Raw genomic sequence first — 24,731 nt, 5'->3', positions numbered from 1 at the left:
TACACACTGCAGACTTTGATCTGAAACTACAGGAGACAAATTAAAATAATATGCTACCTTTGCCGGTGCGCTGGGTGGGGAGAGAGTGAGAGTCACAAGTTCGCTTCGGTTGTATACAATGCGGACACGGAAGGGTGAGTTAGAATCTTTTTAACGTATTAATTTAGATTTTTGTTTATGACGTGTGCCAATATTGCAGTTTGATTTCTACATTTGAGAGTAATGTGTGTGTTTTGATTCCATTTGGMTGTTTTTGTATGTGTAAGATGTATTACATTAATATTTAATACTGTATGTGTTCAGATATTGTCTTTCATGTTGAAACTCACATTTCYCTAACTTTAGTTATTCTCTCTTGTTTTACCTATATAGGCACAGGGCTGTTTGTGATGGCCGGGTCTCAGTGGATGTTCTGTGCTGCAGTGCTGCTCCTCCTCAACCAGGGGCTCCAGTGTTCTCCCGTTCCCCCTGCTTGTCCGGAGTCCTGCCTTTGTCAGAAAGGTCTGCTAAACTGTTCCTTCGCTGGCCTTTCCCAGGCCCAACAACATGTTCCATCCACTGTCACTGAACTAGATCTTTCTCACAACCTCCTGAAGTCCGTTACCCCCTCATGGCCAAGTTGGGGGCTTAAGAGTCTATGGCTTGGACACAACAGCATCACTCACCTGTCTCTGTGTGTGCGGAGGACCTGGAGGGGTAAACATTGGAAAATCCCCTTCTCACATAGCCGAGGGAGATGTGTGTCCTGGGCCCCAACTCTGCAGCTGCTCTCTGCTGAGCGGAACCAGCTAGAGATGATTCCTGAAGGTGAGTCTCTCTCTCACACACACAAATACATAAGGAATTGCTTCGCTGTACTATACATGTAGTTACACTAATCATGAAAATGTGACTTTGCCTAACACACATACAGTAAATAAGCACACATGCTCACACACACACACATTCACACCCATACGCCTATGAATGATTATCCTTAATAATTAGGACTTTGCTCTATAAGAAAATGATTAAACCAGCCCTGCCAATCACAAAAATAACTTGACAAACCATTGCACAATCTTCAGCCAACCTTGGAGGCTGTTTACTGACATTCCAATGGCTCATAAGAGGGTGTAAAAGTGCAATGATTGTGTTTTAAAAGAGGGCCACGCCTCAATCATCATTTTACAGTAGTTTTTAATCTCTCTTTGTCAACATTCCATCAGTTTTATATGTATTCACTGGTGACTGTGAGTGTTTTCTCCTAGTTTGAGGTTTGTGAGGACTGTGGGCAGTTGTTATGTGAGCTCTGTGAGACAGACAGAGGCCTCTCTATGCTGCTTGATATTCTGCTCKCAGTCTCCCAGTGCTCCTCTAATGAAGCCCAGGCCCACAATGTCTCACTTCAGCTCAGCAGTCTCACCCTAGAGAAAAGAGGAGACGGGGGAGACTGAAAATCATAGTGTGAAATAAGTGCTGTCAATAGAAAATCCTTGGCTTTAATCAGTCATAACAGTACACATATTTCTACCCAACCCCAGTGATTTGTTTGTTGTCCCAGGCAGTGGTGTAAAGCACTTAAGTAAAAAATACTTTAAAGTGTTACTTAMGTCGTGTTTGGAGTATCTGTACTTTACTATTGATATTTGGACAATTTTTACTTTTACTTCACTACATTCAAGTATGACAATAATGTACTTTTTACCCCATACATTTATCCTGACACCCAAAAGTACTTGTTACATTTTGAATGCTTAGCAGGACAGGAAAATTGTCCGATTCACACACTTATCAAGAGAACATCCCTGGTCATCCCTACTGCCTCTGAACTGGCAGACTCACTAAACACAAATGTTTTGTTTGTAAATTATGTCTGAGTGTTGGAGTGTGCTCCTGGCTATCCGTAAATAAATACAACACAAGAACCTTGTGCCGTTTGGTTTGCTTAATGTAAGCAATTGGAAATTATTTATACTCTTACTTTTGATTCTTAAATATATTTTTGGGTAACACTTTACTTGACACCCAGTGTCATAACACAATATGACATGCTTATAACAGCTGACATAACTTGTCATAACCTGTCATAATATGGTCATAACACTGTCATGACCCATACATTTACACCTGCTGTGACATGCATTGCATTATTTTATGTCTGGTTATGACACATAGTACATAAGAGTGTCAAAACCCACATTTATTCAAATTTGTTTTTCCCCTGCCAAGAAGTTTCCTTTTGTTTGAAAGTTTGTTTCTTAAATCCTTTGTTGTTAGTGTAATGAATTCTTTAGTCATGTTTTTTTAGATCATATTTTAAATAGCTTGTAGAAAATACACTTTATGACACTGTCATGAAGCATTATGACCATCCTGTGTTACTTAACTTGGACTAAGGAAATACACTTTATGACACTGTCATGAAGCATTATGACCATCCTGTGTTACTTAACTTGGACTAAGGAAATACACTTTATGACACTGTCATGAAGCATTATGACCATCCTGTGTTACTTAACTTGGACTAAGGAAATACACTTTATGACACTGTCGCGAAGCATTATGAGCTTCATAATCATATAAGCCAGACAGGCCTTTCATGTACATGCCCTTATATCAGTCATCAGTCAAAAAGAGGGTGTCTTGTCCTGCTCCTGAAATCTTCTCCTGCATTCATCCCAGTCATCAGCAACAGAGCATTGGAGTAGGTGCATGTCTGACATCAATGTGTGCGCAATTACAATTATAATTTAACATAGTCAATAAAAAATMTACAATTATATATATATATATGTATATATATACATATATACACACAACATAAACATACTGTTGACACAGGCTATGATGTAATGGAATCTTTTGCCTTGTGTGGTAGGTTTTGTGGATTTTGACACTCTTATGTAGGTGTCATAACCAGCCATAAAATAACTACCATGGTAGGTTTTGTGGGTTTTTACACTATTTTGTAGGTGTCATAACCAGCAATATATGTCACAACAGGTCTAAATATATGTGTCATAACAGGTTACGACAAGTTATGTCAGTTGTTCTGACATATTATGACATGGTTATGATGGTATCATAACATGTTATGACGCTAGTTGTCAAGTAAAGTGTTACCACCAAATACTTCTAGACTTTTACTSAAGTAGTATTTTACCGGGTCACACCTTTATAGTCATTTTCTATAAAGGTGTCTTTACTTTTACTCAAGTATGACAATTGGTTACTTTTTCCACAACTGATCCCAGGATGGAATGTTTAGCGTAGTTAAAAACAAAACAATTACAAGTATTCTACCATGTTATTGTCAATCACTCAAATACTGTTAGACCTGTCAGGTATAGGGAGCTGTAAGGGCAGGTATTCATTCATCTCAGGTTGGTCGGCTGCTTGTAAAGCTCTGAGAGGAATGCCGGACTGCTGCCCATGTATAGAACAGTACAAAGGTGAGCAGAGGACTCACACCTTACAATTACTATCCTCTGTGCATTTACACTGAGGACAAACAGGGGCCGCCCCAGTCATCTGTGTAATTACACCAATGTTGRTCTAATGTTAGGACTGTGTTTGTGCTTTGTCCTTCAGGCCTGGGAGGCAGTGAGTTCCTACAGGTGCTGCAGCTCTCCCACAACAGGATCTCTGACCTACGACCTGGAGACCTGAGCAGGTGCACCCTTCTGAGAGAGATCCACCTGCAGCACAACCGTATCTCCAGCCTCCACCCACAGGCCCTGAGGGACATGCCAGAGCTCAGGGTAACTATACACATGATAACTACAACATCATAACAGCCATTTTGTTGTCCTTTTCTTCCCKCCTGACCAGATTTTTGATATTCATGTTCATAATGTCATCCTTCAAGGTCCTGGATCTGAGCTTCAACCTGTTGACCACGATCACTCCATCAGCCTACCTGTCGCTGCGTAAACTGAATGTCCTGGTGGAGGTGAGTGGGAACAGGTGGAGGTGTGACTGCAGCCTGCGGAGCTTGAGGAGGAAGATGGCCTACGACAGGGARAGGGCCCTGCAGCAGACCTGGAGGGGGGTGGTGTGTTCATCCCCCTCCACCCACGCAGGTAGAGACCTGCTACACCTGGAGGACAGTGACCTCACCTGCTCTACTGCTGAAAACAGGGCGGGGCTCCACCAGGATGTGACAGTGGATAAAGGGACAGAGATCCTGCTGCCCTGTGGCTCTCCAAAGCAAGGTAACACACTTCTTTCACTTCTGATACATTACACCACGGTCTCCCAAACTCGGTACTGCCCTCCCCCCCGGTGCATGTTTTGGTTTTTGCCCTAGCACTACACAGCTGATTCAAATAATCAAAGCTTGATGATGAGTTGGTTATTTGAATCAGCTGTGTATTGTTAGGCAAAAACCAAAATATGCATCCAGAGAGGGGGCAGGGCCCTGCATTACACCAACAGTTAAAGGCCAAGTCTAGTCAAAAATMTGATTTCCCTGTGTTTTATATATATTTCCACACTATGAGGTTGGAATAATAGTGTGAAAATMATGATAATGCTCTTTTAGTGTACGAGCTGTTTGAAAAGGCCTTCTGAAATTTCAGGTGGGATGGAGTTTTGGCCTGCCTAGTGACATCACCAGGCSGTAAATGAGTTAATAGACCAACAAGAAAGAGTTCCAAACCTCTCTGTCAATAACAGCTACTTTTCAGTTTTCCGCTCCCCACTCAGACCACTACCAGACAGTCTTAGCAAAATTAGAGCTAAGAAGCTATTTTTGTTTCTTTTTGACCATTTTAATTGAAAACAATCACAGTAAGGTACTTAATTGTTATCCAGAAATAAAAACAGATACATTGGACCTTTCATTTCTTTGTTTGTGTGTGTTGAGTATATAGCTAACAACCATGTGAATTGTAATCACTTGGCTTTATAATAGTCTCCCACTGTTTATGTATTTGTTCTAGATTCAACATGGTGGACGCCCAATGGACAAGTTCCTGGGAGCCAGGCAGGCCTGCTGATCAGTGACATCACAGAGCGAGACGCAGGACTGTACGTGTGCGTCTCTGGGACAGACGAGGAGTCTGTGTCTGTATTCAACCTGCGCGTTCACAAGACACAGAGGAAAACCAGAGACACGAGGAGTTTACACAGGGAGCGGCTACAGATTAACCCAGAGTTCGGCAGCATCCAGGGGGAAGGTCAGGAGACAGATCTGAACTCTCTAGATCTCCACAGGGCTACCCAGAGAACACAGTCTGACTTGGTCCTGCCTGTCTGCCTGTCTGTGTTCATCACCTTCCTGGTAGCATTTGTAATTGGTGCTCTGACCAGACCTCTCCTGGACACTCTCTGGAGGAGGTGCTGTAGCTGCTGTAACCATACCACGCAAAGCGCCTCCCCACCACAATCGGTCTCCTCTGCTGGGCAGGCCCCCTACGACAACAAGGCCTATTCAGATGAGGATGAGCGAGAGGATCTAGGGACACACAGGGAGAGGAGAGTGACATTTAGTGGACATCCTTCAGAACTAAGGGATCAGAATAGCATTCCATACTATGATACTGTGGTCAATGGCATGCAGGACAACCTCGCTGGGGAATATGATGCAACATATGAGAATGTTCAGGAGAGGGGTGCCTCACACCCCTCCCTTGAGGTCTATCACCCACCTGAGGAGGAGAAGCCTAGTGCACGGGGCTCTGTCAGCTCAGGAAGCTTCCGACATGACAACCCAGAGACAGACACTCACAGTGGAGACCTCTCTGATATCTCTCTGAGTGAACCACAAAGGGGCGCTTACCCAGTCCATACCCACGGCATGGAGTTTGAATCCATCCCTGACCCAGATGAGTTGCAGCGGTGTCGAAGCTCGTCTGTGTCTTCACACTCTGACCAGGAGAGTCCAGATAGGGATCAGGATATGGACTGGCCCAAAGACAATTTGGCTCAGAGATTGGAGGAGCGCAAGACCCGGAATAATTCCTGGGAGCCTCAATCCCCCCAGAAGGAAGACAACTCCTTTGAGCGGAGTTCAGATTTCCCTACAGTTAAACCAGTTGATGTTCTACAGATCAACATTGGCAGAGTGGGTGAGATCCCTGGATTTGCTTATAGGAAATCAAACATGGCAGATCCCAACCCCATGGATCCTGAGCTGTGGAATGACAGCGGAGAGAGCTTTGAGTTCCCTGATTCCATCCAAGGTGCATCGGCACGGTCCAGTAGTCAAGATCTTTCAGGTTCTGCTTTTGCCGATCAGTTGAGAAAAGAGTATGAACAAACGCTGAATAAAGAAACACTTGTGAAAGACTGGAGGGAGAATGATAAGTCCAGCTCCAGCAACTCAAGTGACAGTGGGAATGAACCTACAGAGTACACTGTGAACCCAGAGACGGAGGTAGTGAAGGAGAAGGAGATTGTCCAGGATGCACTGCTTACACATGATAGCACAACAGACCCTGCTGCTGCGAACCCCTATCTCAAATATGATGTCAGTTTGGACAAGCAGCACTATAAGGACCCAGTCAGTCCCTCCCCAGATGAGGATGGATTTCATGTGAGTGAATTGAGACAGGAAGTTCAACGCTCCCATTTGTTTTCAGAGCACTCTGATTTGTCCAGTGATAGTAGTGATGAACCCACAAAGTACACAGTGAACAAGGATAGCGATGAGGAAGAGGAGGATGAAGCTCAAGTCCCAGCTGTCACACACAAAGGTCCATTTCTCAGTCTTGGAGACATTAATGTATCTTTGGCCTCAAGGAAAGCTCTCAATATTGGCTTCTCCAAGGATGGTTTTCAATATCAACAAGAGCCTGAGAAAAGGTCGACTGGCTTGGATCTAACCACCCAGAGTGCCATCAGCACAAAGGAGCCCCTTCCCCAACCTTCATTGCCCTCAGACGTGGCAGGGGTTGAAGACCCACCAGTTTCAGTCTACATCCCCAGACTCAGTAAGCGTTTAGATATTCAGCCTCAGGAAGCTTCACCTGCTCCCGCAAAAACACCACCACCCTCTGAATCCTCTTCCAGCAGTGAGAGTGAAGATGAGACTACAGATAACTCAGTGAAACTTGACAGAGAGGTCCCAGATGTCTCACAGAATAATTCATCTCTCAGTCTTGGAGACATTAATGTCTCTTTGGCTCCAAGGAAAGCTCTCAATATCGACTTCTCCAAGCAAGGTTTTCAATATCAACCAGAGCCTGAAAAAAGGTTGACTGGCTTGGGTCTTTCTTTCCAAAGTGCCATCACCCCAAAAGAGCCTTCATTGCCCTCAGACGGGACAAGGGCTGGAGAGTCTCCAGCTCCATTCTATATCACCAGCCTCCGGAGACGTCTGGATATTCAGCCTTCTCAGGACACTCCACCTGCTCCACCACGAACACCACCACCCTCTGGTTCATCCTCTTCTAGAAGTGAAAGTGAGGATGAGACTACTATGAATCAAAAAAGAGAAGAGAAAGCTAAGGTCCCAGATTCATCTTTCAATCCCGCAGACATTGATGTCTCTTTTGCTCCAAGGAAAGCTCTCAATATCAGCTTCTCCAAGGAGGGTTTTCAATATCAACAAGAGCCTGAGACAAGGTCGCCTGGCTTGGATCTCTCCTCTCAGAGTATATCACCCCAAAGAGCACTTCCCCCAAAATCGATTCCAGGAAGGGACAAGGACTAGAGAGACTCCACTTAAGATGCACAGCCTACCGGAGACGTGTAGATGAGTTCAGGCCACCTCAGGAAACTCCACCTGCTGCCCCGAGGGTCACGCCCACATGCTGGTTCATCCTCTTCAAACAGTGAAAGTGAGGATGAGACGACAATGAATCAAAAAAAGAGAAGAGAATCCAAGGTCCAGATTCATCTTTCATTCCCGCAGACATTGAGTCTCTTTGCACCAAGGAAATCCTCAATATTGGCTTCTCCAAGGAGGGTTTTCATATCAATCAGAGCAAGTTTGACTGGCATGGGTCAACCTCCCAGATTTCCATCAGTACAAAGGAGCCCCTTCCCAAATCTTCAATCCCTCAGATGGAACAATGGATGAAATCTTCTAGTTCCACTCTATATCCCCAGTTTTAAGAGACATGTGACAGTCAGCCTCCTCAGGAGACGCCACCTGCTGCCCCACAAACACCACCACCTCTGGTTCATCCTCTTCTGAAGTGAAGTAAGGAACTTGACAGAGAGTCCCAGATGTCACACACAAGGATCCATTTCTCAGTCTTGGAGACATTAATGTCTTATAGCCCCAAGAAAGCTCTCAATATCAGCTCTCCAAGGAGGGTTTTCAATATCAACAAGAGCCTGAGACAAGGTCGCCTGGCTTGGATCTCTCTCCAGAGTGATATCACCCCAAAGGAGCCCTTCCCCAAAATCGATTCCCAGAAGGGACAACTAGAGAACTCCACTAGATATGCACAGCCTCCGGAGACGTTTTATATCAGGCCACTCAGGAAACTCCACCTGCTGCCCCAGGTCACGCCCACATGCTGGTTCATCCTCTTCAAACAGTGAAAGTGAGGATGAGACGACAATGAATCAAAAAAGAGAAGAAAATCTCAAGGTCCAGATTCATCTTTCTTCCCGCAGACATTGATGTCTCTTTTGCACCAAGGAAAGCGCTCAATTTGGCTTCTCCAAGGAGGTTTCAGTATCAATCAAAGCCAAGTTTGACTGACATGGGTCTAACCTCCCAGATTTCCATCAGTACAAAGGAGCCCCTTCCCAATCTTCAATTCCCTCAGATGGACAAGGGATGAAGAGTCTCTAGTTCCACTCTATATCCCCATTTTAAGAGACATGTGAATCAGCCTCATCAGGAGACGCCACCTGCTGCCCCACAACACCACCACCTCTGTTCATCCTCTTCTGGAAGTGAGAGTAAGAACTTGACAGAGAGTCCAGATGTCACACACAAAGATCCATTTCTCAGTCTTGGAGAACATTAATGTCTCTATTAGCCCAAGGAAAGCTCTCAATATCAGCTTCTCCAAGGAGGTTTCAATATCAACAAGAGCCTGAGACAAGGTCGCCTGGCTTGATCTCTCCTCTCAGAGTGATATCACCCCAAAGAGCCGCTTCCCCAACATCGATTCCCAGAAGGACAAGACTAGAGAAAACTCCACTAGATTATGCACAGCCTCCGGAGACGTTTAGATATTCAGGCCACTCAGGAAACTCCACCTGCTGCCCCAGGTTCACGCCACATGCTGGTTCATCCTCTTCAAACAGTGAAAGTGAGGATGAGACGACAATGAATCAAAAAAGAGAAGAGAAATCTCAGGTTCACATATTCATCTTTCATTCCCGCAGACATTGATGTCTCTTTTGCACCAAGGAAAGCGCTCAATATTGGCTTCTCCAAGGAGGGTTTTCAGTATCAATCAGAGCCAAGTTTGACTGACATGGGTCTAACCTCCCAGATTMCCATCAGTACAAAGGAGCCCCTTCCCAAATCTTCAATTCCCTCAGATGGGACAAGGGATGAAGAGTCTCTAGTTCCACTCTATATCCCTACTTTCAGGAGACATGTGGATATTCAGCCTCATCAGGAAACTCCACCTGCTTCCCTACGAACATCACATAACTCTGAATCACCCTCTTCCAGCAGTGAGAGGGAAGATGAGACTACAATGAACCAAAAAAGAGAAGAGGAGAAAGCTAAGGTCCCAAATAAGTATCCATCTCTCAGTCCTAGAGACACACCCATTAATGTCTCTTTTGTTCCAAGGAAAGCTCTCAATATCGGCTTCTCCAAGGAGAGTTTTCAAAATCAATCATCAGAGTCAAAGTATGAGAGTATAACCACCACAAATGATAGAGGTTTTCAGGAAGATGCCAAGCCTGCTCCCAAAACATCAATATTTTACTCCACCTCCTCAGACAGGGCGAGAACTGAGGAGCCACCAGTTCCACTCTACATCCCTGGACTCCAGAGGCATCAGAATATCCAGCCCTCTCAGGATGCTACACCTGCCGAATCATCCTCTGCTAGCAGTGAGAATGGAGATGAGCTTACAGAACACACAAAGAAACCAGGGAGAGACGTCACAGATTTCTCGCTCAGTCCTGGGGACACGCCTATTAATGTCTCCTTTGCCCCAAGAAGAGCTCTCAATATCAGCCTTTACAACTCAGCTAGTGCCACAGATGAGGTGGAGAGGAAGACCGGAGCAGAGGACAGGTGGGAAAGGCCAGGGCTTGATGGTCTGAAGGCACTGTCAGAGGCACAAAGGTGGGACACAAAGGACAGTTCTACAAACATGAATGTTTCTTTCTCTCAAAGGAGTGCTCTCAATATCAACCCAGACAGCAGCACAGATGAGGTGGGCAGGAGAGCCAGAGCACACTACAGCAGTCCCATACTAGAGCGTACCATTAGCAGAAAGGACAGAGGCTTTAAGGAAGAAACCAATCCCTCTCCCAAACTGTCTTTGCCAAAAACATCACCCTTTTTCTCCACTTCCACTGATGAGGCGAGGCCTATAGAGTCTCCACTCCAAATCCGCCGCCATAGGAGGCGTCTAGTTGTAGACATTCAGCCCCACCTGGCTCCACCTGCTGCCCCAGGAACACCACCACCTTTCCCAGAGGGAGAAGAGGCAGCTGGTTCTGGATGGAGGAGCAGGGGACAACAGAGGTGGAGAGCCATAGATGGATTTGGCCGTACTTCCAAGACACAGGGAGATGAGGGAGAGAAGAACTATATGGGGTTATTGGCTGCTAAACCATTCGGCACAGCTCGTCAGTATCAGAGCGTTACCCCAGAAACCATTATGGCCACACAGCATAGTGAGATCTCTGAGAGGGATGGTTCTGACCTGACCTTCTCCACTGTAAGACACAGTGAGGCTTAAGACCAACTGTATTRGTTTGTGCTGATTTAAGAAAAGTTTCACTTAATATTGAGAAAAACGCAGCAGATGACAAAGAGATTAGAAGTTGGATTTTATATTTTATTACAGAATTATACTGTTCTTACATTGTTGTAAAATATGAGTAATTTGTGCTGGAAAACCAGACATGTTTATCGTAATGAAAATAGATGTTTATATGACTTTAAATGATATAATAAAGGTGGGAGCATTAAACACTGTTTGAATTTCCCAGAWTCACATCCTTACCTACCTTACTCGATACACAAATCCCCTTTTTTCTTTGCCACAAAATATATCTTCATGACACTGCCTCTCCACATGATGTGTATGCACAGACTGGTCATAGACTAGACGTAACATAGTAAACGTAAATCCGGGACCCTGAAATTAGTATGATACACTATATATACAAAAGTATGTGGACACCCCTTAAAACTTCTTAGGGCTGCAATCCGGTTAACGGGATCGATATGACAACAGCCAGTGAAAGTGCAGGGCGCCAAATTCAAACAACAGAAATCTCATAATTAAAATTCCTCAAGCATACAAGTATTTCACACCATTTTAAAGATACACTTCTTGTTAATCCCACTAGTGTCCGATTTCAAAAAGGCTTTACAGCGAAAGCACCACAAACGATTATGTTAGGTCACCACCAAATCACAGAAAAACACAGCCATTTTTCCAGCCAGACAGGAGTCACAAAAAMCAGAAATAGAGATAAAATTAATCACTAACCTTTGATGATCTTCATCAGATGACACTCATAGGACTTCATGTTACACAATACATATAGGTTTTGTTCGATAAAGTTCATATTTATATCCAAAAACCTCAGTTTACATTGGCGCCATGTTCAGAAATGCCTCCAGAATATCCAGAGAAATTGCAGAGCCACATCAAATAACAGAAATACTCATCATAAACTTTGATGAAAGATACATGTTTTACATAGAATTAAAGATAAACTTGTTCTTAATGCAACCGCTGTGTCAAATTTCAAAAAAGCTTTACGGCAAAAGCACAATATTCAATCATCTGAGAACAGCGTTCAGCCACAAAAGCAAGCCATACAGTTACCCGCTAAATTGTAGAGTCAACAAAAGTCATAAACAGCATTATAAATCTTCACTTACCTTTGCTGATCTTCGTCGGAATGCACTCCCAGGACTCCCACTTCCACCAGAAATGTTTGTTTTGTTCGGTAATGTCCATAATTTATGTCCAAATAGCTACTTTTGTTAGCGCGTTTGGTAAACAAAATCCAAATTCACGAAGCGCGTTCACTAAAAGCAGACGAAATGTCAAAAAGTTCCGTAACAGTAAGTAGAAACATGTCAAACGATGTATTGAATCAATCTTTAGGATGTTTTTAACATAAATCTTCAATAATGTTCCAACCGGAGAATTCCTTTGTCTTCAGAAATGGGATAGAACAGAGCTCGCTCTCACATGAACGCGCATGGTCAGCTCATGGCAGACCTTACTCATTCCCCTCTTCTTCGGCCCCACTTCACAATAGAAGCATCAGACAAGGTTCTAAAGACTGTTGACATATAGTGGAAGCCGTAGGAAGTGCAAACTGACCCATATCCCACTGTGTATTCGATAGGTGATGAGTTGAAAACCTACAAACCTCAGATTTCCCACTTCCTGGTTGGATTTTTTTCTCAGGTTTTTGCCTGCCATATGAGTTCTGTTATACTTACAGACATCATTCAAACAGTTTTAGAAACTTCAGAGTGTTTTCCATCAATATGCATATATTAGCAACTGGGACTGAGGAACAGGCAGTTTACTCTGGGCACCTTTTCATCCAAGCTACTCAATACTGCCCCTGCAGCCATGTTTTCAGCTATTTCAGTCACATCCATTGCTAACAGGTGAATAAAATCGAGCAGACAGCAATGCCATCTCCATAGACAAACATTGGCAGTAAAATGGCCTTACTGAAGAGCTCAGTGACTTTCAACGTGGCACCGTAATTCTAATGCCTCCTTTCCAGCAAGTCAGTACGTTCACCGAACGGGACCCCTGAGTGATGAAGCGCGTAAAAAACGTCTGACCTCGGTTGCAACACTCACTACCGAGTTCCAAACTGCCTCTGGAAGCAACGTCAGCACAATTACTGTTTGTCAGGAGCTTCATGAAATGGGTTTCCATGGCCAAGCAGCAGCACACACGCCTAAGATCACCAAGCGCAATGCCAAGTGTCGGCTGGAGTGGTGTAAAGCTTGCTGTCATTGGACTCTGGAGCAGTGAAAATGTGTTCTCTGGAGTGATGAACCACGCTTCACCATCTGACAGTTTGACGGACGAATCTGGGTTTGGCGGATGCCAGGAGAACAATACCTGCCCCAATGCATAGTGCCAACTGTAAAGTTTGGTGGAGAAGGAATGATGGTCTGTGGCTGTTTTTCATGGTTCGGGCTAGGCCCCTTAATTCCAGTGAAGGGAAATCTTAACGCTACAGCATACAATAACCTAGAAGTTTGGGGAAGGCCCTTTCCTGTTTCAGCATGACAATGGCCCCGTGCTCAAAGCGAGGTCCATACAGAAATGGTGGTCAAGATTGGTGTGGAAGAACTTGACTGGCCTGCACAGAGCCCTGACCTCAACTCCATCGAACACCTTTGGGATGAATTGGAACGCCGACTACGAGTCAGGCCTAATCGCCCAACATTAGTGCCCGACCTCACTAATGTTCTTGTGGCTGAATGGAAGCAAGTTCCTGCAGCAATGTTCCAACATCTAGTGGAAAGCCTTCCCAGAAGAATGGAGGCTGTTACAGCAGCAAAGGGGGGACCAACTCCACATTAATGTCCATGATTTTGGAATGAGATGTTCGACAAGCAGATGTCCACATACTTTTGGTCATGTAGTGTATGTTATGTTTGGTATGTTTACATAAGATAGGTTACTTAAATCAAAAGGAGGGTGGAAAGAGGAGGAAGGGAAGCACTACTAAGGGACACAATAGTACATTTTGGTAGATAGAAGGTGCTCTTTGGTAAAAGGGGTGAATTGGTCATCAAAAAGAAAGGAGGACCAAGGCACTCTTCATATAATTAAAAATGCCTTTTTTTGTATGGCATGTTCAATAGAAACAAAGTTTTTAAAAATCCGACGTATTTCAGCTACATGGCCTTCATCAGGGAGTACAAACGGAGGGTGGTTGGTCAGGTGGATGGGTAAGCATAGAACGTGAACACCTAGCAACCCAAAGGTTATGTGTTTGAACCTCATCATGGACAACTTGAGCATTTTAGCCAATTAGCCACTACTTAAAATGTTAGCCAACTCTTCCCCTAACCATTTTAGCTAACCCCCCTAACCTAACCCAGCTAACATTAGCATTAGCCACCCCTAGCCACAACAAATTGGAATTCGTAACATATCGTACGTTTTGCAAATGCGTAACATATTGTATGAATTGAAATTCATAACATATCATACGAAATGCTCGGAGACCACGTTGGTATGCATCATAAATAAACCTGTAAAGAAAGTAACCCATACTGTGTTTGTGATGCCTTTGTCTCTGTTGTTCTATGGATACCTGAATAATAAGGTGCACACACAGCACATGTAGTTATTACTGTGGTAATGCAATAGTCAGAACAAAAATACATTAGCCCTACAGTAGAGGGACCAAATATGATCCTGTGCAATTTAGGAACGCAGAATGAAACATCCTTTGACAACAATTGTTCACAATCGTTCTGTAAAGGAAAATGGTAAAGCAAAAATGAAAGACAACGATAAGTTAATAAACCCATTTATACGTAGAGATAGGTTACAGTGAAAACAGACATACATACTGTACATACAGTCAGGACAAAGTTGTTCTTCCTCCTGCAATACCAATGTAGAATACCATCAGAATTAGACTTTGTGCAAATGATTAGTGAGCAGTTTAGCAACTAGCTCCATCTCCTACCAAAACCTAATATACACAAATACACTGATTACTGACAGTCAAAGCATCATGGATAACTGATAGGTGAAGCTATCATGTGTTCTTATTACTTCAGAAATTGAACCATTTACTGTACATGCTTTAGTTCAGACACCACTGGGTTTGACCAATAAATGATTGACATATGACCTGATACCATTCTTACACCACACCTTCAACACTGCACAAAACTTGTCTCCTTTCTCCAATTTCTCGAACTTTCGTTAATTTCAGTTCATGTCCATTTGTTTGAGAGACTAACAGTGTGGTTCTTTGTGTGTGTGTTAGAAGGGAGTGGTTGGGCAATGCAGGATGGAACTCCTCTTCCCCAAATGAGGTTGCATGTGTGTTCCAGCTCTGCATATACACAGTCATGGTTTTCATAAAGCGTTAAGACAACATGACCAAGGATATCAAATGAAGCACAAAAACACTTGCACAAATTCCTGTACAAAAACAACAACAATAAAATAAGTATTCAAAGATCTCATCCATTCGCAGATGGCTCTGATGGAGAGCATGCATGCAAAGTTTCACTCTCATGACAATTGAGCGTCACATCACAGCTAGAGACAAAAGTTTACATGTGTTACAAGAACATTAGCCCTACGCTAGGCAAAAAGAACACCTTTGCATCACCACCGGGTTCTAAATCTAACCCGTCAGTGTCCATGGTTTTGAGACCTCTTGAATGATACATGGCAATGCATGCATGCTGGGATTGGATTTCCCCTTAATGTACAGCCTGCCTACCCTACACAACCTATTCCTCAAAGGCCTTAAACAGTCTTCCAATTATAACACTCTCAGTACTGGGGAGAGAGAGAGGCTCGTTAGTAATATGGATGAAACTGGACATGATCAGTGGACATAACAGAAGACAAGACCAAAGCAATATGCCAGATATGAAGAAAAAATAGAGGTACGTTTCTATTTTAACTTGCAACTTAGGCCAAACAGTCTAATTTAATCCTGAACGTATCCCTGACCACTGTGTGTGTGTGTGTGTGTGTGGAGCAAGTAAAGTGACTTCTATAAATTGTTAAAGAGGCACAGAAAACTCTTAAAAACCTACAGCTTAGAAACATAGATTGGTCACATAACCAATGGATGCTGGCCAGTCCACTAACGACTGACCACTGCACTGTAATAAGAGTTAATAAGCAGCACTGCTGATTGGTTAGTTGTTGTGGTATGAGGTAATCTGAAGCCTTCACAGGGGGCTACAAAGCTTTAGCACAGGCTGGTATCACAGTAAGACTAAGGATGGAAAAAAAGGGGCTCAAAAAGCACTGGCACAAATGACTTCATCACAGTAAACTGTACAGGTGTCATCATCCACCTGTAACAACAGCTTTAATGACCATGACTAAAAGACCAACTACTGTAACACTCAGCCATTTGACAGTGTGCTTCTTCAAGAATTCCAATTCAACCCAAACAGGACAAAACTGATAGAAATGATGGGTTCTGTAGGTTATAAAGAGACAAGCACAGATCAAGTTCAAAGCACAGATATGCAATATTCAAATGTGACCGGGTCAAAATGACCTTGTTTTTAAGACTAAGACCAACCGTTCAAAATGGAGGGATTTAGTTGGTTTAATTCCTCCGAACGGGAGCAAAGGGTTCAAGAGTGGATCTCTCGCACACACAAAACCATTTAGCCACTCATGAGAACACGATATCCTAACACGCAGCAATATGACATCACAGTGAGGGGGCGCAACGCCACTGGGGCTCGCCGTGTGATTACCCACAATGTAACATGGGTAGGGATCATTACCTGGAGAGGGTTTGTGTCTCCATGGTGACCTACATCCTAATCTCGCCAGAGCGGCTTGCACCTAAACCCCCCCCCCCCCCAAACCATATCGCTATCATTACCTGGATGCACCACCTGTCATCACTGACAAGCACCTCTCCCATTTTGTATTGTTTGTTTTTAGTTTTCTCATAACCGTTTGTCATCGTCGTTGTATTATAATGTGGTTTTGTTGCAGTGTACCTAATGCTATGACATCTCTCTTTCTTTGTACCATTCCACAAACTCATCCAACAAAACGGGCCCTGACAAAAGAAGAGAGAAAAGAAGGATAACGTTAGAGCACTGATCCCCTGTACCACTTAGGGAATGAGTGATTGTGTATTAGTMTGTGTGTGTGTCCACTTACAGGCTCCATCCTCGTCATAGTTACTGAGGTCTAGGTTGATTGTCCTGCTGAACTCTAGAACGTTGCACCACTGGTCTTTGTTGATAACCTTATACTTGGATTGCTGAATGACAGACAGACAGGACAGGCAGTCAATACATAGTGACAAAACCCGTGTCAAATGTTGTATGTACTATATCAAGTTGAATGTTACACAGGTTAAGACACCATACCTCTAAAAACTGATTGAACACAGGAAACAGTGGCCACGTCTTCCCCAGGAGAAGCCCCAGCATGCACTTGGCTGTGTTCAGGTCTAAACTCCTCTGGTCCTTTTCCTACAAAATCAGAAATGAAGGTCTCTATTCAATCAGTATCACGGAAATTCAGCTTTACGGCGTGACTSAAATTTAAAGGCAATGTTCCCGCTTTAGCGGAGACTGCCTTCCCTGTAAACGCTGTATATGTCGGCTCAAACGGAAATGACCTTTAAATGTATTTTGCGGAGTCTGTAACGCCTCAGCTTTACAGATTGAATAAAGCCCTAACAGATGTCTCAGAAGTCAGGGGTCAAATATGACTGACTCAATAGAAAGAGCAGTACTCATGATGAGAGCTTCAGCCATGCAAGACGAATAAGAAAATTATCTTGACACTCAAAACTAAGCTGAAAGCTGACAGCACAGACTTACTTTCCTACCTGACGTCACTTATCCCTTGTGTTAATTTCTACAAATGGTAATAGTTTCATTTGTCTGTCATCTTTCGTGTGTTGAATCTAAACATCAACAAATAAATATACCAGTCAAAATAATTATCCCAGTCAGAGGAAATCTAGTGAGAATACTGCAGATGCGGCTTTGCCTCACTCACCCGAGCAAAATCGAAGGCYTATCTGTAAATGAGCTTAAAGTTGGTGGTGTCGTTTAGGACAGACCTCAAGTAGTCCAGGGAGTTCCTCAGCCTCTCTGTGGAGTCACACCTGACAACGCCAGAGAGACAAGTTAGAGACAGACTAGAGTCCCAGCTGACAGAGTACAGACTGTTGACTATAAAGTAGACTATACAGACGGAGGCAGACTATAAACCCAGTCTGGGGTCAGCACCATTTTGTACATGGCACAGCTAGAAAAGGACAAACAGTAGGGAGACACACAGAACACACGTACAGTAAAACACACAAACTGAGAGCAGAGACTTACTGCAGGGAGCCCATGCCTTTCAACCACTCCTGTAGGGTGAAGTAGCCCATACTCTGGGCATCTAGCTTCCAGGCCAAAACCAGCATCACCACCTGTTCACAAAGAACAGCATACACTCATATGCTATAACACCATGAAATGCTTGAGATGTTTACTTTTCAATTAGTCATTTTCATCTTTGTGCCATCTCTGAATAATGGAGTTGTACCCAACTATAACAACCAAGTGCATGCACATGTGGATGGATTATAAATGTCACCCATCTACATAGACATGACTAGCCATCCTTACATTCTCTGGTTCCACTCCAATATCTTCACAGAACTTCTCCATTCCCTCTGGCCCCACGACATCATCACAGCCTATCAAAGATACACACATATATACAGGGCCATTATTTATGACATCATCCACTCCTACCAGAAACAAACACATAGGATTAATCTCTGATATTATGACATCATAGTATGCCACAGACACAACAATGCTATGACATCACAACCATAGAGATTCTATTATATTTACATGGTGTGATGTCATAATCCGGAGGTCAAAGCAGTCCCTATTATGACATCACATCACGAAAACTATGATTGTAATCGCTATTGTTATGATGTCATAGAATTCTATGACATAGAATGAGGTAACAAAGTATTCTGACATCATCACAGCAAAAATTACAATCACAATGCGTACATACATACGTAACAATTCTCTATGACCCTATCCCACCTGCAGGTGACAAACACAAAACATTAATCTATGACATCATTTCAGCAAGCAAGAGACATCCTTTATGAAGCAATCAATGATGCCCGATTCACAGCTCTCACACAGTACAATTCAACTATGACATGAAAACCCAAATCTAAGAGTAACAAAGGTATTTACACCATTATGTGTGCTTATATAAACTGATAGAGAATTGCAAAATGTATATTTACAAACCTTGTGTCTCACCTGCGTACTCATAGAACCACTCCAGACATCTTTTACTGGAGAAGGTCTCTTCCTCTCGGATTTGTGGTGCCTCATGTTTTCTAAAAACACTGCATTTTGAAAAATACCATTCAGACAATCTACGGCATTGCACACACAGCATATTTCACACATTACTGCGGGTGCTGGGAATACATTGTGTGARCTAAAATCCTACCGTCTAGGAGCATATCACACACTACGATGTAGAAAAAAGTTAATCCTGACAAATAACTATTGGATGAGCTATGTGATGGAAATTCCTCTTGCTGCTCTTTTGGATTTCTAAGCTGACAATGAAGTATGCAAATCCACTGGGGAGACAAATCACGTGTCATCACACATGCATACCGTTTCAGTGAACAGAAATCCAGAACAAAAATTGCGCGCAATTGCGTAACATACTGGATTAGGTTCTGGGGGGAGATGTATGAGAAAAATATACTAGACTGAGGAGCAAAAGCAGGATGGTAGCTCCACCCGCCTCTCTATGCCAGGCTAGGGGTCAAATGTACCCTCCTCTTGCGAATTTTGAAAAGACACACACACACCCGCTAAATAAAGACTTGTTCAAATAGCCAGTGACGAAAAACCTGCGCACATGAATAACTGTTACTCGCTATGCCTCGATCAGACTGACAGTGTCTTTGCGTCAACGCTGCGTAATTAAATGACACAGCATTTTTATTATGTAATCCAAAAATGTTTACTGGATATGTGTGCAACAAAAGTTCAACATTCACCTTTTGCTACTATTTCTGTCAAGCCGACGCATACAATTTGATGCATACGTTGGATATATAGACCACACAGAACGCACCGCAACTGCCTCCGCAAGGGAATGCTGCAAGGCAAACACAGCGTTCCATTGGAAATGAATGTACTTCTGGTGTACCAAAATGCAATGACTGTCGGTCGGTGTGATCGAGGTGTTAGTCATCCCAGTCTTTTGACAGATGTTACGTAGCCTGTCCACGAGTGATTAGTGAATCTGAATAAGACTGTTGGATATAATTCCTCTTATTGTGTAAGACCTGATCTAATGGATGCATTCGTTGGTGTACCAGGTTGGTAGTACCTGTCCTGGCGACTCTTCTTAGCTGACAGATCATCTCCAGTAGTGGGTCTCCTCTTTTTCCTAGGAGGCATGGCTCTGGAGCGGCAGGCTGAGAGAAACACAATAGGAGAGAGAGAGAGTGAGGAGAGAGATATAGAGAACAGCAACCAGGTTTCCATCCAACCTTTTTATGCGAGTAAATACATGTCAGATAGAAAATGTTTTGACAGGACGTGATGGAAACATCAAATTTTGTCGGTAAACTTTCCAAATGTCGACAAAACAAAACACGCTGGACAAGATGGGATCTTTTAGCGTCGGTAAAATGTATTATGTGAGAAATGGCGGTGGAAATGCCTTTAGGTGCAAATAACCATCACATCGAAGTAAACTTGGGAGTCACGCGACGATATGTTGTGTGGTCCTCCCACTACGACTTGGGAAAGCATGCAGTTTATTAGGCTACAGATGAAATAAGTTATGATGAACTTCACAGGTTGATGAAAGAGCACGGTGATGAGCTTGATGCTCCTTTCAATAAATATGGAAGGTCTTATTCTGGTGACATGATGATCAATGCTTTACTGCCATTTGACAAATAAATATAATCTTGCTCTTTTTGTCCATAATAATCTCATCATGTAGGCTATACCTGCACTGTATCTGTGAGCTGTTGGCTAGAGCGAACTTGCCAAGGCCAGAGTGGGAACATTCGCTATATAACCAAAAGGATTGTGACAAAACCATCAGTAGGGTTTAAAATTCAATAGAAACCCATTTAACTTGTCTTTTTCTTTTGGTACATGGGAATTTAACAGCAAAAGTTATTTTCATGTGCACTACGTCATCACGCACAGCCTTTAATCAATTAGATGGAAACACATCTGTGGTGGGAAAATGCTAATATTGTGTTAAAACCTGCCGCCAATTGGATGGAAACGTAGCTAGTAAGTGTCATGAGGGTCTGCATTAAGGTGCAGGCAGGGTCGGTACCTGTGGAGTGACCGTCCTGTCCAACGTCCTCCGTCAGGTTCTGAGTGGAGAGATAAATGGAACTATATTAGGCAACCCCCACCAAGAGACACACACACACACACACACACAGCAGCACCGACGTTCGCATGCAGTGAGCAGGGGTAGGGTGTGAGGGGAGGCTTGCTCTCTCATTTCCTCAAGCCTGTAACCTTTAGAGATGCAGTTATTATTTCAGAGAGAGAGGGAGGAGAGAAATAGGATGAGAGGAAGGATGAATTAATCCCTTTTAAGTATCCATCCAGGAATAGAAAAATCCATCCATGTCTATAACTCATTAATAACTAGGATTCATTTGTAGATAGGGGTAAATGTCCATGATCAAATTCTTAGCGTTTTGCCAGAGTAACTCCATAAAGTAAACTGTTGGAACAGGTGGCTGGTACTCATATGTCACATGAAAAACACATATTGGTATGAGGGAAAAATGCTTTTACCAGCCTGTGCAGGGTGTGGTAGATTTTGTGGATGCTGGCCAGTGTAGAAAAATGGGAGTTCAGCTGAAAATCTAAAGGGGGAAAAGTACATTTCAGCACATCTCTAAATGTAACACCACTACATTACATACATTAGATATGGAACAGACACGCAACAGTAGGCAATATTAAACAATGATCTGCTTCTCAGAGAAACATAGGTTTCCCAGGGCACTGATAGCTGGGCGAACTCACCATCTGCTAKCCACAGCCTGCCTACATCATCATGCTCCTCCCTCTGTCATAGGGGTCACATCTTTGCATTCAGCCAATAGGAATGAGAWGGTATGCATGTACAACCATCTTAATCACCTTCACAATTTGTATCAAAATAGTTGGGATGACTAAATAGTGATGTCAAACAGCCATAACTGCACATAATCAATGCCTTTCATCGTGATGGGATTGACAATAAAATATGCATTTTTATGCTGAGCCGTTATAATCGTTCAGTGGGCCTAATACGAACCAGAAAGAGGTATGAAGGACTGTAGCTACGTAGATACATTAGAATACAGTAATATAATACAGTAGTCTACAGTCAGATCATGAGCAGGATTGACAGATGAGGATTGTATTCAAATGTAACAGGGTTCACAGAATGCCAGACAAAAAAGTAGAGTGGTCGATTATGATTAAACACCACGCCGACATGGCCTTTCCAATAAAACATGTAATCTCCTCATCTGCGCTCAAAGAAGTGTCATTTTCGCTTTTAATCCGTTTCTATAGTCAAAACGCTCACACGCCTAGATCAACGAAAGGCCCGAACCTCATGATAGCGCTAACTGAATAGACTACTTAAAATAGCAATACAGACACAACTTGCACAGAGTTTACAAAGTATCTGGAGAGTAGAGGGAGACATTGTGGTTGTTGTAGTCCATTTCCTGGATCAAAGCTCTAAGATCTTGATCAATGGAGAGTGGAATTAGACTACAATTCCCACCCTCAGAAATTAACATTTCATTCTGCACCCCTCTCCTGACACTCACCCCAACTGATGAATGCATATTATATCGATACAAAAATGTTACATCCTATGGAATAGTGCATGCAAGTATCTTATGGTTCTCTTGCAACAGTTGATGTATATGACGCGCAGTCGGCCAGCTCTATTGCAGCAAGCATAGAAATATATTTTACAGAACTGCGTCACAATTTTCATCCTCTGTAATTTTCCGCAGTTGACTGGAAAACTGACCTATTTAGCCTACACAACACTGTTCCAAGTGTAAGTTGCTTTGCAGTAGCACTTCATTCCCGTCCTTAAATAAGCGACAAAATAGCAGTATAATAGGTCGACAATAATGACATATTTAGCTGATGTATTCAACCGAATAGTAGCCTTTGCAACGTTAGTTGTCCTAACAATAAGTCAACAAAAAGTGCGTACATTCAGCAATAACACAGTACAGTCCCTTTGTTGCGCCCCAAGACAACACTTGGAAATACAAAGAGAATGGCAATAGACAGATAGTCTGCACATACCTCTATTAGACACTCGATAAACAGCTAAATCTAAAGATAAACAGATAGATGCAATAGATCCGGTCGCTGTTACGTAAATTATCAATACGTGGAGCCTAAACACACCAAAAGCCACTACTATAGCTACTTACTTGCCGCATCAGAGTGCATTTTTATGAAACACACAACTGCCTGTGTGAAGTCCGCAGACCGGCCAGTAGGCGGGACATGTCAACATAACCAATGCCCACAGATGATTTGGGTGGACGAGGAACCTAGTAGCCGCACCCCTACTCCTTCATAATAGGCTGTCTCTGGTGTCATGTAGGAAATCTGAAGACAAAGAATTTGGACCCTCCTTTGGATGAACGTGAGAGGTCAAAATTCCAAACCAGGCCATCCCACCGCTGAGGTTCATTGGCTAGGAAAAGTACCTACGTATATCAATGGGAGAGTTCGATTAAGCTGCCTCGGGTTGAACCGAACTATGGCCCAACACGTGACCGGGCAAAACCGGTGAGCGAGGCACGCTCTTTTCAAATCGAACAGTAATCTGCGCCTCTCAGTCATATTGTGAACAGTGCAGCATCGTTCAGAAACATACAACATCTATTTTTCATAAAATATATGCTCGAATTTTCAAACTGGTTTTCATTAGGACGGCAGATAAAGCGTTTTTATCTTACTCAATCACTTTTGCAGGTGAAAACACATACTCGTTACTCCATGACCTTAACCCGACGTCACTTTTGTTTTGAACCGACTTCTCCGCCGGCCAAAACGGGGCACGCGGCTCATGCCCGGGATGCAGCCCGGTTCCAAATGGACGCAATCAACGCTAAGCCGGTTCACCCGGGGAATGCCCTGAGCATTAATCGAATCCCCTCACCAATCGGAATTTCCTCGTGCAAGAACGAAAACCAACCCACGATGGACCTTCATTGGCCGGTTCACGCATTAGGAACCTCCCAATACACTTTGTGAATGGTGAAAATTACCTTCAGTCATAAGCAACTACGTTGTTGTAAAATACAATTGGTTACACAGAAAACTGTTGTTTACAGAAGGGCGTGATTTTCTTTATTGTTCCCTATCTGAATGAGTTGTTTTTTGTCTCAAGTTCAAAATGATATTCTGATATCCCATGTTTCTGCAACATATTTGACAAGCATAATGCGTAAAGCTCAATTTTGTAACATTCTGTGCCTGGCCTCAAATTCATAAATGTATGGAACTTAAAAAGCCATGTACTTTTCATTTCAAAGGACTTACATTTCATAGCTACCTTTGCAGAATAGGTGCTGCTTGATTCCACATAAGAGCAGCCCATTAGTTTGCTGGAATAGGTCAGCCTATATAACTACATTATAGTGATGGGTTTGACAGGGCTGCCTTTGTGGGGATCTCCCAGTCACATGCAGGGAAAACATCCTGTTCTCACAAGAGGGGTTCAAGGAGGAGGAGGCATTTACTAAGGGGTAGYGCACTGAGAGGTCAATACAGATTGAGTTACAGTGCTTCACTAGAGGGAAAATAAGAACATAATGAATTGTCACCTGGATTA

General features: G+C 43.1%; 2 protein-coding genes across 7 annotated transcripts; one reads left to right on the top strand and one right to left on the bottom strand.

The window, feature by feature from the left end:
• LOC111971868 (uncharacterized) lies at window positions 1-8,538 on the top strand. 2 transcript variants are annotated; one of them, XM_070446188.1, is made up of 6 exons: window positions 1-134; window positions 373-807; window positions 3,574-3,743; window positions 3,851-4,196; window positions 4,926-7,582; window positions 8,308-8,538. In XM_070446188.1, exons 1-6 carry the CDS (start codon window positions 119-121, stop codon window positions 8,476-8,478), a joined length of 3,795 nt encoding a protein of 1,264 aa, XP_070302289.1. In that variant the 5' UTR covers window positions 1-118; the 3' UTR covers window positions 8,479-8,538. The 2 variants fall into 2 exon arrangements, with proteins under 2 accessions (XP_070302289.1, XP_023854430.1); XM_023998662.2 differs by having other exon boundaries at window positions 4,926-7,642; window positions 8,365-8,400.
• Window positions 8,539-14,603: 6,065 nt separating this feature from the next.
• On the bottom strand, window positions 14,604-23,423 carry LOC111972306 (DCN1-like protein 4). Of its 5 annotated transcripts, none has more exon segments than XM_023999292.2 (11): window positions 14,604-16,869; window positions 16,974-17,076; window positions 17,186-17,290; window positions 17,826-17,934; window positions 18,155-18,246; window positions 18,446-18,516; window positions 19,103-19,203; window positions 20,211-20,298; window positions 21,183-21,222; window positions 21,659-21,729; window positions 23,320-23,423. In XM_023999292.2, coding segments are annotated over 11 exon segments (855 nt in total). In that variant the 5' UTR covers window positions 23,339-23,423; the 3' UTR covers window positions 14,604-16,813.
• Window positions 23,424-24,731: the final 1,308 nt, after the last annotated feature.

Source organism: Salvelinus sp. IW2-2015, linkage group LG13 (genome assembly GCF_002910315.2).
Source record: "Salvelinus sp. IW2-2015 linkage group LG13, ASM291031v2, whole genome shotgun sequence".
NCBI lineage: Eukaryota > Metazoa > Chordata > Actinopteri > Salmoniformes > Salmonidae > Salvelinus > Salvelinus sp. IW2-2015.
This window is presented reverse-complemented; position numbering and strand designations above follow the sequence as displayed.